The sequence below is a fragment of the Rhinolophus sinicus genome, chromosome 8, assembly GCF_057876585.1.
Source record: "Rhinolophus sinicus isolate RSI-liver-muscle chromosome 8, RSI-T2T, whole genome shotgun sequence".
In the NCBI taxonomy this organism is placed as follows: Eukaryota; Metazoa; Chordata; class Mammalia; order Chiroptera; family Rhinolophidae; genus Rhinolophus; species Rhinolophus sinicus.
Window position 1 is genome coordinate 46890568 of NC_142508.1, and position 14825 is coordinate 46905392.

Below are 14825 nucleotides of genomic sequence, written 5' to 3' on the forward strand. Positions count from 1 at the left end.
AGACCAAGAAAGGGCACCTGACTCTCATTCTGGTGCCCCTGACTCAGGCTGGCTGACACCTATGGTGGATCCTGTTCCACTGGGTTCCCTACACTTACCCCCTGACAGGGTCCTGCCTATGACTTCCCTCTCCTAAGTCCCCTCCACCTGCTGCCTCTAGGAGACACCAACAGCCTATCACCTCCTCAGATGCCCCCATCCCCACCCTGTGCCCCAAATTCCTGGGGTTGGGAAATTGGAACACTTTTGCACCCATCTCATTCCATTTCTCTCTCCCTCCCTGATGGACAGCTCTCTCTCTTTCTGTTTCAACACAGACTCTCGGACTCCCAATTATAGCTCATTACCCTATCGGTGGCTGGCCCTGAGTCACGGGGGGAGGGGCTCTGGGATGCCCAGCCCTGTCACCTTCTCCCAAGCTACAGTATAAGGAGTAGTGGCAGGGAGGAGGACTCTGGGAGGTCAGGGGAGTCTGGGAAAGGAGAGAGAAGACTGCAGACCTAGAGGGAGGGAGAACAAGGTCAGAAGGAAGAAGAGAACAGAGGAGGGCACACAGACTCAGAGGAAGAGAAAGGGCAAAAAGAAGGAAACTTGGGTGGGAAGAAGACACTCGGGAGAAAGAAGGAGCAGGGCAGAGATGAAGTTTCAGGGGTCCCTGACCTGCCTCCTGCTGGCCCTGTGCCTGGGCAGTGGGGAGGCTGGCCCATTGGTGAGCGGAGGGGGAAGCGCCGAAGTCGGTGCTGGGGTGGGAGAAGCCATTGGCCATAGAATCGGGGAGGCCATTGGCCAAGGGGTTGGTGAGGCCGCTAGCTCTGGAATCAGGGAGGCTGCTGGCCCCTGGGTGGGGGATGCTTTTAGCCATAGTGTTGGAGAGGCCATCCATGAGGGGATTGGGGAAGCAACCCATGCTCTTGGAAAGACTGGGAGTGAGGCTGGCAGACAGGCTGAGGATATCATTCGACATGGAATAGATGCTGCCCACAGCTCGTGGCAGGGAGTGCCTGGCAACAATGGTGCTTGGGTGAGTGGCTGGAAGGAAGCTGGGTGTGGAAATGGGAGCTTGTGGGCAGCTGGATTGAGAATCTTGGGAATCGGTTGAAAGGCTGAATGTATGAATGTGGCTATGTGGGGCAGTCTCCTTCCATGTATGCGTCCTTCCTTCACCGCCTTGGGGTCTCTACCTGTCTCTCCCTATGTCCTGTTCTGGCTCCTCTCTGTCTTAGTTGCTCTGCCTGCCCTCCCCCTTCACAGAGTGAAAAGGTCCCAGACTAAGAGCAGGCATGTTGTCCTTGCAGGGAACCAACGGCCAGCCTCCACGTGGAGGCCCTCAGGGTGGCCTCGGAGCTCACAGCCAGGGCAATCCTGGAGGCCCAGGGACTCCCTGGGATCATGTGTACTCGGGAGGCTCAGGTGGCAGCTTTGGAACCAACTCTCAGGGGAGCTCCTGGGGCCAAGGAGGCAATGGAGAATCGCATAACTTTGGGAGCAACACTCAGGTAAAGTAAGCACCCCAGCCCTGATCCTGCCACCTGTCTTCTCAAGCCCACACTCTCCAATGCCTCCGTCCCTCAGATCCCACACTCAGTCTCACCCTCCCTGCAGGGAGCTGTGGCCCAACCTGGTTATGGCTCATTGAGAGGCAACAGCAACCCAAATATAGAGGTAAGAGGAAGAGTCGGGGGAAGAAGAGGGTGTCTGGGTGCATGAGCAGGAGAGACAAAGGGGAAACAAAAATGGGGAGGGAAGGGCTGGAGGTACGGGGCAGATTGGCCAGGGAAGAGGTGGGCGTGGGGAGGAGGCAAGAAAGGAAATGAGATGGGGATGGGGAGAAACACCCTGGGAAAGAAGCCAAGCTATACGCAGGAGAGCCTGGCCTGTGGTGATGGCTTTCACTCAAGTCTCAAAGCTCCCCTGTCCCCTTCCCTCCGCAGTGCACCAACGCCCCGCCGTCTGGCTCAGGTGGAAGCTCTAGCAACTCCTGGGTAAGAGAACGGGGCAACCGGAGGCATTTGGCACAGGGAGGAAACAGAGAAACTCTGTTGCCCTCAGACCGGGAAGGGACTGTGCCCGAGCGACAGAGGAAGGAATGGAGGGAAGCAATCTGGGGGGTTCTCATCTTTAGTCCTTGCTTGGGTCCCTTCCCGCCCCCCAGGGAAGCAGTGGCAGCAGTGGCAGCAGTGGCAGCAGCGGCAGCAGTGGCGGCAGTGGCAGCAACAGTGGTGGCAGTGGCAGCAACAGTGGTGGCAGTGGCAGCAACAGTGGTGGCAGTGGCAGCAACAGTGGTGGCAGCGGCAGCAACAGTGGTGGCAGCAATGGCAGTAGCGGCAGCGGCAGCGGCAGCGACAGTGGCGGCAGAGGCAGTAGTGGCAACAATGGCGGCAATTCTGGAGGCAACTGGGTGAGTTCTGCTCCTTTGTTGAAGGCAGAGATGGTGCTGAGGCCCCCGGTGGCCCCTGCGGAGGAGCCGTACTGCAAGGTCTTCCTGGAAGCTGCCAGCCCCCAGGGTGGGTGGCGTCACTGGCACTTATCATCCTGTGGCTCCGTCAGCTTCTGTTCCCCACCTTCCCAGCCCCACCGAGCAGGGCTCCTTACACACGCTCTCCAGTTTGTCCAGAAGCGGCGCGCTGCCTACTCCTGCTCACGCTATTCCTTCTCCCTGCCCCATGATGGCGAGGATATTTCATCTCCTGTCTAAGCCCCATTCCTGCAGTCGCATCCACCTGGCAAATCTGACTAGAGCTGGGGGTGATGGATGGAAGAGGAGAGGTGGGCACAGAAAAACATGACGCTTGTTAGGGTAGCTCCCGGGAGAATGGGGGCAAGTCTCCCCACACGCGGAGACTTAGGAACATTTACAGAGCTGTGGTGTCGACGAACTAACAAATACGGCGTACACGTGCCGCTCCTCCACGGCGGGTTAGAGGCCAGAAAGGGACCACAACCTGGCAGCCGGATTGGGGGGGCTCCATGAGCATGGCCTGCAGAGAGAAAGCACTTTTGGCTTCCTTGGGGGGGTCTTGGGAAAGGTGTCAGGCAAGAGGAGGGAAGCAACTAGAACAAGCCAGATAACGTAAGCTGCTTTAATTTACTGCCCCTTGTACTACCTGCTTTCCCCCCATCTAAGAGCGACCCATAGAAAATTCTAAGAATTTTGATCAAAGCAGATACTCACGCTCCCAGGTAGAGACTCTAGTGGCCCCTTCTTCTTTCTAGGTTCTAGGAGAGGGTGAGGGGAGGGAAGAGGCAGGGAGAGGGCAGAATGAACCCCCGCCTGCCCTCAGGAGCCAGGCGGGGTCATGGCTTTTGTGAAGTTAGGCTCCAGAGGCCTTTCTACCCGTGGCATGTGGTGGGGGGTGGAGAGCAATAGCTCAGAATCCCAAATTATCCTACCTTTCCAAATACACTTGGCCACATCTGGCCTTCTCTGTGCTCCAAATAACTTCCCTCAGTGACCAACTAGCTAAAGATGGGAAGGTATGGAGGTTGGGAGAGGGGGTTAAAAATACATAACACGGCTGCGAACTATTGGGTCCTTTCCAAGTCCTTTTAAGACACCAGATGAACTCTTGCTTTCCCTTGTAGGACTACAATCCCAGCTCTTCCTCAGGTAGCAGAGGTGGAAGTGGTGGTGGATATAAACCGGAGGTGAGTGTCTGCTGTTCGCACCTGGTCAGATCTCCCTCAAACTGGGGGAAGGAAAATAAGAAGCTTCTCAGATGATGGGAGAGTGACAGGTGGGGCTGAGAATGGGGGTGGACTGCTACTGAGGTGGGGTGGGTGTGGGCTAGCCTCGGAGTTAAAAGGCTGCCATTTGAGGGCTGGAATTGGTGTCGGGGTGGGGACTGAAAGTTCTCTCTCTCTCTCCCACAGTGTGACAACCCAGGGAACGAAGTCCGAGGGTCCGGAGGCCCTGGGAATCAGGTGAGAGTCACACTTGTCGTGAGTACGCTTCATCACTCAGCTGTGCTCACTCCGCGTCACTCAACTCTGCTTGGCCCCACTTCTAAGGCCAATCTCCGTCCCAACCCTGTCTGTAGGGAGTTTACCTTTTAGGGGAAGAAACCAAGTGCATAACATTACTACCGATCTCCAAAGTAATAATTAATTGCAAATCCTTATGGGATACACCCCACTTTCTACCACAGATGGGGCTGTGAAAAATCGTATGAAAACCAGTCCTTTTAGACACTAATTTTTTCAAATGTCCTATGCTGGGCCCGTGAACAGAATTCAGTGACTCCTTCGGCAGTTTTGAAATGGTGTTTCGAAAGCATACATTCCCCTCCTAGTTATTCTGGAAATTTGGGCTTTCTGTCAGCAGCTGCAGCTCTGACAGAGGAAGTGTTCAGCTAACGTCCACAGGATCACCTGGAGGTCTTGTGAAAATGCACGGTCTGATTCAGCAGCTCTGGGGTGGAGCTGAGATTCTGGTTTCTAACAAGGTCTGGGTGAGGCCGCCGCTGCTGCTTTGTGCTCTGGTGTGAGCGTGGCCCACAGGCCGAGAAGCGTGGCGCTGCGTTGACAAGGCTCTCTGAGGAGCTCCTTAAACGCTGGGGATACTAACTTTTTATGGGTAGACAGGTTCTAAGAAAACTTCTCCCAGTTTGTAACTCTATTTCTAGTTTTTTACATACTGAAGACTTTTTCTCTATGGTTTCTGCTCTTGAAAATAAAGGTCTTTATTTTCGTCTAGCACAACTAATACTTCTGTAATTTTATCCTTTAATTCTTTAATCCATCTGGGCTTTATTTTGCTGTATGCTGTCTAGTCCCATTCAACTCCATTCAACTAGGCAGACCCTACACTTTGGATCAGATCTGGGTGCTCCCTTAGGAGAAAACCAGATAATAACAGAAGGGAGGAAATGGATAAGGTCTAACTAAGTTTTTCTCCCCCAAACTTAACTGGTCTCCCCAGGCCCGTGTATTGAATCATTTCTACCACTGATTTAAAATGTCACTTGTAAATACCTTAATATTTGGGGAGAGCTTCTAGAAGTTCTATTTTGTTAAATCGATTCATCTATTCTGGGTCAGGAACCACACCGCTTTATTTATGGTAGCTCTACAGTACATCAGTACCTGCCAGTACAAGGCCTCCCTTGCTGCTTACCTTTTCCAATGTTGTCTTGCCTATTCTTAGACATTTATTCTTCTAAATGAACTTCAAGATGACTTTGACAAGTTCCAAAAGAGAATTCCATTAGGAGTTTAAGAGGAATCATATTAAATCCTTTGGAAATTTGCAGGGATGGACTAGGATCCACGACAATAATCTGTGTTTCCCTGTCTCGCTCCTCAGGGCTTTGGAGGCGGACAGGGAGGCCCCCGAGGCTCAGGCGACTTCAGGGTAAGGCGACGGACAGGCTGAGAGCAGGGGCTGTGGTACCCGTTAGTGGGATGGAAGTCAACTCTCCAGCAGCGATACTGACCGAGCAGATAGTCCCACATCCCGGCCTGGTCTAGATTTCAGCTCTGGGAAGGAGGAGGTGCTGATGGGCCTGGGATTCACACCAAACAGTGAAAGCAGGACTCAAGAGGAGGCCAGCATAACTAGGAGGAGACTAGGCAGTTTATTTTGGAGCTACCTCAGCTCCCATGGACTCTAATGTCACCTTTCTGACCAAAGCAAAACATCAGCCCACACGGGGTCCTGCAGTTTGAATCAATTCAGTCCAACAGCCTGGCTGCCTCCCACCCCGACACCACACCAGGGGAGAATTCAGGTACTGCGGTGGCAAAGGCAGTTCCTATTGGATTTGGGGCAGCTTGCAGATATGAATAGAAACAGAGATGGTTATAGAACCAATGAGCATCGTAAGTAAGCAGTAGCCCGATCCACAAGGGGGTGAAACAAGATTTGCCAGGGAGACGGAGCCACCCAGAGAGAAGGGCCTCTCTTGGGGTCCTGGGAGGTCCTCGGTCATGCTCGTGTCGCAGTCCCCTGATTCAGGAACCTCTCGCCTACCACCTGTTATCCTGCCTTCTCATTCTGCATCCTGCCTCCTCCCTGCCAACTCTTCTCCATTTTCTCTCTCCTCAGGAAATAAGCAGGGAAGGCAGTCGCCTCACTGGGGGCTCCCAAGGCAATTATCAGGTGAGCAGGGATGGCTTTAGGAGAAGGGATGGTGGAGTGTAGGGACAGAATGCCAAAGGCCTGGGAAAAGAAATAGAAGTATCAGCTTCTTCTTGTAAGCTGCTCTGAATCTGTGTCGAGAGACCAAACGGGTCTGGGGTTCCCATCACGCTCCTTGATTCACCCATTCTCTTCCTCCTTCCAACGGCAATCACAGCTGTATTATTTCTGTGAGGGAAAAAGCAGAGACGAATAACAGAAGAATGCCCGGGGGATAGTTTGTAGAACCATACTTAAGAAGGCAGTGTTGGGAAGTGGAAAGGCAGTGAACTTTGAGGTAGGAATGGGGTTAAATGCCAGCTGGATCACTTGTCACCTGTGTGTCTTCGGGGAAGTCTGTTGACCTCTCTGAGCCTGGGCTTCCTCTTGGGTAAAATGGGGACAGTGATGCCTACCTTGCTCAGCCTCCCATTAGTACAGAGCTTTCTCCATCATAATAAGACCAGAGTGGCTCATGGTACAGACCCTGGAGTCCGCCGTGGAGACAGACCCTGAGGCCAGTTGCTGGGTAGCTATGTTTCAGTTTCCTCATCTGTAACATGGAATGTGGCAGGATAAGGCACAGTGCTTGGCGCAGTGGGACTAGCATTAGGGGATGCATAGGGTTATTCTAGGGAGCAAATAACAAGTCATTCCAGGAAGGCTTTCTGGAGGTGGGGTTCTTAGGTGCTGTGTAAGAAGAGAGGTGGTTTTACAGACAGTACATGCGCTTGAGCAAAGACAGAGATGAGTGGGCCAGGAACAGGCTGACAGGTGGCATGCATGACGGGATGCATAAGCCTGGAACAGTAGTGCCCCTTTCACCCACCCAGGGGCAAGGGTCCGGTGGGGAAGGTGAGGCAGTCGGTGGAATCAATAACTTGGTGAGTGGCAGCATCACCCCACCTTGGGCCAGGACCCTCCCAGCACCCGTAGCTCCTACCCCTGCCTCTTGTCCACAGAGCAGGTTCTTACTGTCATCCCGTTTCTCATTGGTTCCTTAGAACTCTGAGACATCTCCTGGACTCTTGAAGTTGGACGCTTTCTGGAAGGTGAGTTGGACAAGACTGTTCTGCTCATTCTCTTTCGGAAAAACCAAAACCCGGCCCCTTGGCCCCACAGGACAGAGTCCTGTTTCTATAACAACCGTCAGCAGTGGCCCTAGACCTGTCTTGTCCTGAGGCCCTGAGCCAACTCCATCATGACCCAATTTGGCCATTCTCCTTTTTTCTTCTTCTTTGCAGAACTTGAAATCCAAGCTGGGTTTCATTAACTGGGATGCCATAAACAAGGTAAGGGCTGGAAGGCCATACTGTTTGATGTTTGTGGGAGATGGATGTAGAAAAGAAAGCTGAACCGCTGCTTGCTGAGCCAGGAAAATAATGATGATGGCGCTAAGAGCATTTCAGCCAGTGCTTAAAAAAAAAAAAAAAAAAAAAGACAAAAACAGGACGAAGGGCAGCAGAGACCTGAAAAGATAGGGAGAATTTGGAAATAGCTTGGAGTTGGGGATCAGGAAGGAATGGGCCTCTTTCATGTTTTAATACGCAGACCTGAACAGGTCTGAACCTCAGTTTCCCCTTTAAGACTTGGAGGGTAACAGGAGAGTAAGCAGGCGTAATCCTCAGGAAACCAGAGGGAGCAGAGGCTGGGGTGGTGGATGGACTGAATAGTCAGGTGGAGCTAAAAGGCCATATAGGTACGGACATGGAAAAAGAAGGGAAGAGGAAGCGATTATCTGCTGGGTACCTGATGGGTGCCCGGTACATACAGAAGCTTAGGAGACACTGAGGGCCCAGACCGCTTTCTCCTTCTTCCCTGCCCACCTCTTCCTCTTTCAGAGGAACCGCTGGCCAGGCTGAAGTGACCCCAGAATAGTAGAAGGAGTGGACTGGAAGGAGGGGATGAGGGCAGACAAACAATCCAAACAAATATCAAAGGCAGAAGCTGCAATTGGCAGGCAGCCCACTGATGGATTTTGTTTGAGCCATTTTAAAAAACAATATGAATTAGTTGTCAAAATTTAAAAATTGAGAGACTTCACAACATGACTTGGGTTTTGACTTCTCTTGAAAAAATTGGCAACACTGGGCTCTTTTCCACAAGCTACAATAAGGTAGAGCTGCTTCCTGCCATGGGGGCTGCTCTCGGGCAGCCAAATCCCCCTGCCCATCAGTCATTCTAGCCACCCAACTGGCCCGTGAACAATTGAGTTTCTAACCCTTAACTTAAAAGAATGAAGATCAAGATCCTGCCCTCTGAAACTTGCAGGGGAAAAGGGGTGGTGGTAGGGGTCTGCGAAGAGGCAGCCCAAACCTCAGGAAAGTCAAAGTCTGCCCTTTGGAGATAAGTGGGGAGTGGAAGATAGGAGATACAGATGTTCCCAGCTGCAGCGCAGTTCTGGTTTGATTGAACTAAATGAACAAAATAGACGGTTTCTGTTTTAGAGAGAACTGTCTCTGAGAGGGGCAGGACTCCTTACTGTGGACCATGGGGAGACCAGGCCCCCTCCCCCACCCCATGAGCACGTCGGGTCTGATGGGAGATCCAGGGCACATACACACACTTCCCAAAGGGCCAGGACAGACAGCCAAGTGTTTTTGCACATGTAGGGGGGCAGTAAAGCAAGTACTTGAGGTTGGGCAGGATTCATTTGGGGCAGCTTCTTGGAGGAGCAGATAGCGGAAGAGGGGCAGGACCAAAGGGCAGAGAAGAGAATGGAGAGCCCCATCTCCCTCACAGCGGGGGTTGAGGGGGGCTGGGACTTCCTCTACAGTGAAGAGAGAAGATGGGGGTGGGGTGGGGGGTAGGGTGGGTGGGAACTACACATAACTTTCCTGACAAGGTACAGGGGTTTTCAAGGCCAAGTTGGAATATCTGGATTTGACTGGATGACAGCGTGTGCAAAAAAGGTCCCTGCAGATTTCTGGAGCAGGCGTCCAATCCACCCTTGTCTTGGTCCATTCCTCCCTGAAGTCCGATTCCTTGAGCTCCCTCTCAGAACCTATTTTTTTGCCCAGGACGAGAGGAGCTTTCGCATCCCGTGACCTCCAGACAAAGAGCTACCAGATGGATGGGAGCCCCTCACCCCTTCTTAAAACCACACTATCTCACCACTAATATCAACACTTACCCTTGAAATAAACCTTAGCTGCCCCACACTCCTGGTCTCTGCTCCTTTCTTACGTCTCCACTGTCATCTCAGGGGGGCTTGGAAGGGGTGACTTCAGCCCCACAGCTTTGGGAAATGGGCTGGAGGGGGCATGGCAGGTCAAAAGGCAGGAAGCTCTGTAGGCAGGTCCTGATCCTGAGGTTTTGCTAGAAGCTGGGGAACTGGGATAGAGAAGGTCGCACGTATGTGCTGGGGATCGGAAGGATGGTTAGTGGCTCCAGGGATCTAGCTCCTCTCTTCCTCTGCTTCCAAAAATAGTTTCTGGTCCCTAAAGACCCCCAGCTTCCCCCCAAACCTTGGTCACAGTGCAATTCTGAAGACTGAGAAATGGTGGGAGTGGGAGTAGGGGCTTAGGTGAGCAGGGGCTCAGGCTGCCTGCTAACCTGCTCCCCACCTTTCATCCACAGGGTCAAATCCCGGCCCCCAGCACTCGAGCCCTGCTCTACTTCAGCCGACTCTGGGAGGTAGGATACTTCTCACTTTCTAGAACTGGGGATCCTGGTCATCCTGTCCCTCTCCCCACCTGCTTCAAGCAGCCACCCCGGCTCCAACCTACCTGTCACAGGATTCCTCCTTTTCATTTTTGAGATGGGTAGTCTCACTCAAATCTTATCACCAATACCATCTGAAATTCTAACACCCTCAGTCTCCTATACGCTTGTCTTTATCTAACCCCAACCCACACCCAGGCTCCGAAACCCATTCTTGCACATGGTCTTGAAACTTTCCCAATGAGCTGCCACACTCCACCCTCTGAGTTCTGTCTCCCTGTGGCCCACTCATCTCTCCTTCTCCCTCCAGGATTTCAAACACAACACCCCCTTCTTGAACTGGAAAGAAATTATTGAGGTAAGGGCTTCAGAACCTCTCGTTTCGGGGTCAGGAAGCTGAGCGCTGGGGACATGGGGTTCTGGGCCCTTGGCAATGGCGTGCGATGCTGGCCTAGTTCCTTATCCTCTCTGCTGAGGGAGGGCGCCTCCCTTCCTTTCCCACTTTCCTCCCTTTATGCAACGCTGAGTGGGGGTGGGGTGGGCGAGTGAGCTGTGAGTCACTGAAGAAGGAGCAGAGTGGCAGGTCCTCCCTAGGATAAAAGCCCAGGCCGAGGGTTGGGGCCCTCACAGGCCCGGGAACATGAAGCTGGCCACCACTGGCTCTGCTGCTGCTCCTACTGGGCATGGCCTGGCTCCGGGGGAGCCACAGCTACTGGGTGAGCAGGCATGGGGACCACAAGGTGGGGAAGAGGGAGGGACCTCAGAACTGGCTGAAGGGAAACAGGAGCTGTGGCAGGGGGGTGTCAGGTGAGCCCCAGCACAGGCAGGTTCAGAGGGTCTGAATATCCGGGTTCTGGGGAGGATGCGCAGGACCTCTGGGTCTTCCAGCCAGCCACACCTCGATTCTGTGTGGCCAGTGGCCTTGGGGAATGAGGACCCTTGGGCACTGAGGCAAGGATTGCCCACATACTCATTCACGTGGGCCAGGCACTGAGGCTGCACAGGTGGGACCATGCAAAGTTAGAGGTTAAGGCCTTTCTGCTGAGTGTTGTCATGCTCTCATGTAGCACCAGGATGGCCATATTGCCCGATTCTTCAAGAAAAGTTAGAAATCTGATTCTCAATTGCTCGCAACTAATTCAATTAAAAAATGCAGACCAAGTGAAAAAATGTCTGGAGGACTGTGGTCAGTGTTAGGGCTCATGTAGGGTTAAAATTCAGTGTTAGGTGCGGATAAGGTGGGGAGTTAAGCCCGAGTTAGGAAGAACGTCTTAACTCTGTGTGTGTGTGTGTGTGTTAGTGGTGGTGGTGGTGGTGGTGGTGGTGGTAGGGTTCCTGGTAGAGAAGTGATGATGGCAGGAACTAAACTTCTCTCTTACTGCTTAGAACTTTCCCCTTGCCTCCATCAGGGAAGGGGAGGTGGCAAGTGCCTCTGTGGTGTGTCCTAAGTGGCTTCACCTGCTTTCTTGTATGTCTCGCCTTTCTTTTGCTTTGTCCCAGAGCTCACCTAATAAACTGTGAATAACAGCCCACCCTTCCAAGGACCCTGTAAAGAACAGTGTTTGTAAACAGGGATAAAAGGGTCTATGAAGGAAGCAGGGTTTGGTGTCAGCAAAAGGTGTGCTGGGGTTGAGGAGCCTGGGTCTAGCCCAGGGAAGCCTGTGTGGGTACCACCCATCTGTCATTCTAGCTCCATCTCAGGCCAGCCTGCCAACACTCCAGGTGCCTGGGTGGGGGTGGTGTTGCCAAAGCCAGTTCTCTACCCTTGCTCCCCAACACCGAGTGTAGAAATCTGTCCTGTATCTATTTGGGCCATCAGTTTTCTCCAGACTCACTGCCTTCTCTGTAGGTAGCACTTATCACGGACCACTGAGAGGAGTAGGGTGCCTGTGTGGGATGCTGGTGCTCCAAAAGGAGGGCAGAGCCTAGGCAGCAGGATGCTGGAGTCCTGAAGGACCCGAAGGACCATGGAGACACCCTAACTGGGTCTCCCCTCTTCTTTACAGGGTCCCAGTGAGTCATCACTCCAGAAGAGATCAGGCAATGCTGGTCAGGTACGTCTCTGCCCTCAGACTGGTCCTGGAGGCCCTTGGTTCCTCTCAGTCTTGTTCCTGGGTTTGGCCAATCTGAAATTCTCCTCCTTCACTCCCCTATTCTGTAATTTTCTCAGCCTGGTCAAGGATGGCAAGCGGTAGCACCTGTAACTTCTAAGGTAAGATATCTGCAATGTGATCACTTGATTTAGATCTCACTTCTTGCCTTGGTCTCCTTCCCTCACTTCCCAAGTAACACTTGAGGAGCTGGAAGAGGTAACGAGGGAAGGAGGCAGGGCCATTTGGGCTAGGAACATCAAGTGAGGTGAGGGTATGGGCTCTGGCTGGCTAAAGGAGATTCTAGAAAAGAAAACACATGAGACAAGGAGGGGAGAAGTTTGGGGCTTTGAGAGAGGTCCAGCCAGGTCAGGGAGGTGGGGAGTTTATTCCAGAGCAAGATGCCTTCATGCTTTCTGTGTTGCCCCGGCCCCCTCCCTCATGACCCACTACCCCTCTCCTTTCTTCAGCAGAACTACAATTATAACCAGCAGGCATATCCTACTGGCTCTAGTGGGCAGTATTCAGCCAAGCTCCCCGCTAAGGTAAGACTTGCAAGTGCCCTGTTTTCCCCTTGGGGTCTCTGCATGGGGGTGAGGGACGGAGGCTTTTGCTGCCAGGGTCCTTCCTCTACGTGGGTTTGCTGAGGTCAAATCCTCTTCACGTTGAAAGTCATGTCTCTCCACCCTTTGCAAGGAGACTCGGACTCCCTGAGAGCAGTCTGGAAGTGGAGGGTAGAAGGTCCAATGCTCTGCACACCCATCCACTCAGAAAAACGTTACAAGGGTGCAGTGGCTGTATCATATACGTGGAGAAAACTGGGAACATATATCCCCTCAAAGAGAAACATACGCTCAAAAAAAAAATAAAAAAGAAAAAAAATCACATGACACATGGCAGAACAAACAGCCTTCCTTTGCAGCATCAGTATTCTGCCTCTTTAACTGCTGACCTTTTGGGGGTGGCAGGGATCCAGGAGGAGGAGAATAGACTAGCACGTAGGTGAAGCTAACCCAGGAACTCTTGGTTGGTGGGAAAACACTTCATTCCATAAAGGAAATAAAAGGGAAAACATTTAAGAATTTTGTTGCATTCAGTTGCAAAGAAAGCAATCTTATAAATTCAGTAAATAAATGTGCTAAATACTAATTGGGCAGGTGAAGGAAAAAACAGGTGGAATTTCCCTCTACCACCTAGAACAATAAAGCCCTGCCCTGGGGACAGGCCTTCCACCGAGAGGTCAGGAACTGCTAACTGAGAGGAGGTGAAGAGGCGGTTCACACTACCTGTGGGTATCCGCTTCGCCAATTATTTGTGGCCAACTTCCATCCATCTTACAGGCAGAGGGAGACCTACCTATTCTCTTTCACTCCCCATGGGCAGAGTGTGCTCAGGGACCATATTCAGTATCATTTTGGGTAAAATGTACTTAGAATGATAAATCTGCTGTGGAAAAAATTCCCTGGGCTGAATGTCCACAGTCAGACCAAAGGACCTTTGAAATAATCCTGGTCTGAGCCTGCCCCTGTCACAGAGCCCTTCCTGAACTGTGAGGACGTGACAGAGAGGTCACTTTAGTCCCCACATCACCTCCTCCGATCCTCTCTTTGCAGGGTGGAGTCACAATCTCTTCCTCGGTAAGTATTGGGGCAAAGAAAATCCGGCTTGTGAGAGAAGGGGCCTGAGGCCAGAGGGTGTACAGGGGACAGTGCGATGTCCACTCAGACATTCTCCTTGTCCTGCAGGCTTCCCGGGCTCAACCTGGTCTGCTGCAGTGGCTGAAGTTTTGGTAGGTGAGTGTCAGAGGGAACCAGGCATGGCTGCACCCGGGAGCTGAGGCACCATCTCCCAGGGGCAGGGCTGGGATTGGCATTTCCTTTGCTCTGGACGGAAGCTCTAAAGGTAACTGAGGAGGAGAGCCCAGTGTGGAGTGTGGAGAAAAACTCATAGGAAATGGCCTACTCAGAAAGCACCCTCTAGGTGCTGAGTGAAGGCCTGACGGAAGTGGGACCCTGCAGGGACGTGTATGAGAAGAAGGATGATGCACTAGGTTAAGGAGAGGAAGCGGGATAGGAATTGACGGACGGACTGTAATAGGTGAGCCTTTCAAGTGCAAAGGGTCAGAGGCAGGAAGAAGTGATTTGCCAGTGGGGAAGAGGTAGTAGATTAACTTGGCAGGACTACACAATCTGTTTTAGGGGACAGCAAAAATGAGGGGACCGGCAGGTGACATAGGTAAGACACAAAGGAACCGTGGGAATGCAGAAGTTGGATGAAAGAATACGTGGTTTCAACAGGTTTAGGAGTAGCCACATTCCACCCTTTGCTTTTTTCTTTTCTTTTAGAAAATCACTTCCAATAACGACGGAGGCCCTGAAAAATGTCAGTTGTCAAGGAGCCCGACTGCACCCCTCCCCCAGCTTTTCGTCTGTGCTAGGCCTGCTGTGGGTGCTGACACCTTTTTCTAGGTTGGGGACCTGGTTTTATCTGTCCCTTGTTGCTTCCCAGCCCATGTGGGGCTTCCTTGACCACCAGTCTCATTAGAAAACCAGTCACTTTCTTTATTTACTCCATTTTGTGACCTGAAGCTACTGTGACAATTCTTCAGGAGGAGCTTCCTACTTTTGAGTTTCTCTGTGGAAATAAAAAAGTTTCCCTAAGACTTTCTCAAATTTTATTCTTTAATACTATTCTGATGGCCTGGATCAGAAAGGAGGGAAAAGTGATTTAGGGGCAGATAATCTGCCTTCCTCCTGAGAGTGGTATACAAAATGGCGGTCTGAGACAGGTAAGACCTGGGCGGTCCTGACAAGAAGTAGCTAGCTGACGTCACTGGGACTCAGTTCCTCCATCGGTGAAAAATGATCTTTGCCCAGAAACATCTGAATACCATGCTTACCGCCCTTGAAGCAGTCTTAGGTGTATTGCTAGCCTGAAAACGCAATGAGGGAGCTATT

General features: G+C 52.1%; 1 protein-coding gene across 7 annotated transcripts; it reads left to right on the plus strand.

Moving 5' to 3' along the window:
- Positions 1 to 318: 318 nt before the first annotated feature.
- Positions 319 to 14528, plus strand: DMKN (dermokine). Of its 7 annotated transcripts, none has more exons than XM_074315765.2 (20): positions 319 to 1021; positions 1296 to 1496; positions 1603 to 1662; positions 1932 to 1982; positions 2153 to 2398; positions 3583 to 3645; positions 3871 to 3921; positions 5303 to 5350; positions 6044 to 6097; positions 6949 to 6999; positions 7120 to 7167; positions 7360 to 7407; positions 9695 to 9751; positions 10089 to 10136; positions 11785 to 11832; positions 11949 to 11990; positions 12339 to 12413; positions 13482 to 13505; positions 13614 to 13661; positions 14214 to 14528. In XM_074315765.2, exons 1-19 carry the CDS (start codon positions 638 to 640, stop codon positions 13659 to 13661), a joined length of 1647 nt encoding a protein of 548 aa, XP_074171866.2. In that variant the 5' UTR covers positions 319 to 637; the 3' UTR covers positions 14214 to 14528. The 7 variants fall into 7 exon arrangements, with proteins under 7 accessions (XP_074171866.2, XP_074171867.2, XP_074171872.2 ...); XM_074315766.2 differs by having other exon boundaries at positions 12342 to 12413; XM_074315771.2 differs by having other exon boundaries at positions 319 to 709.
- The last annotated feature ends 297 nt before the right edge of the window (positions 14529 to 14825 follow it).

Excerpts from the sequence above, each read along its gene's own strand:
- DMKN (XM_074315765.2), top strand. The coding sequence starts at position 638 with ATGAAGTTTCAGGGGTCCCTGACCTGCCTCCTGCTGGCCCTGTGCCTG. Across the intron at positions 1,663-1,931 it reads ACAGCAACCCAAATATAGAG|TGCACCAACGCCCCGCCGTC; the intron begins GTAAGAGGAAGA and ends TTCCCTCCGCAG. Across the intron at positions 13,506-13,613 it reads GAGTCACAATCTCTTCCTCG|GCTTCCCGGGCTCAACCTGG; the intron begins GTAAGTATTGGG and ends CTTGTCCTGCAG.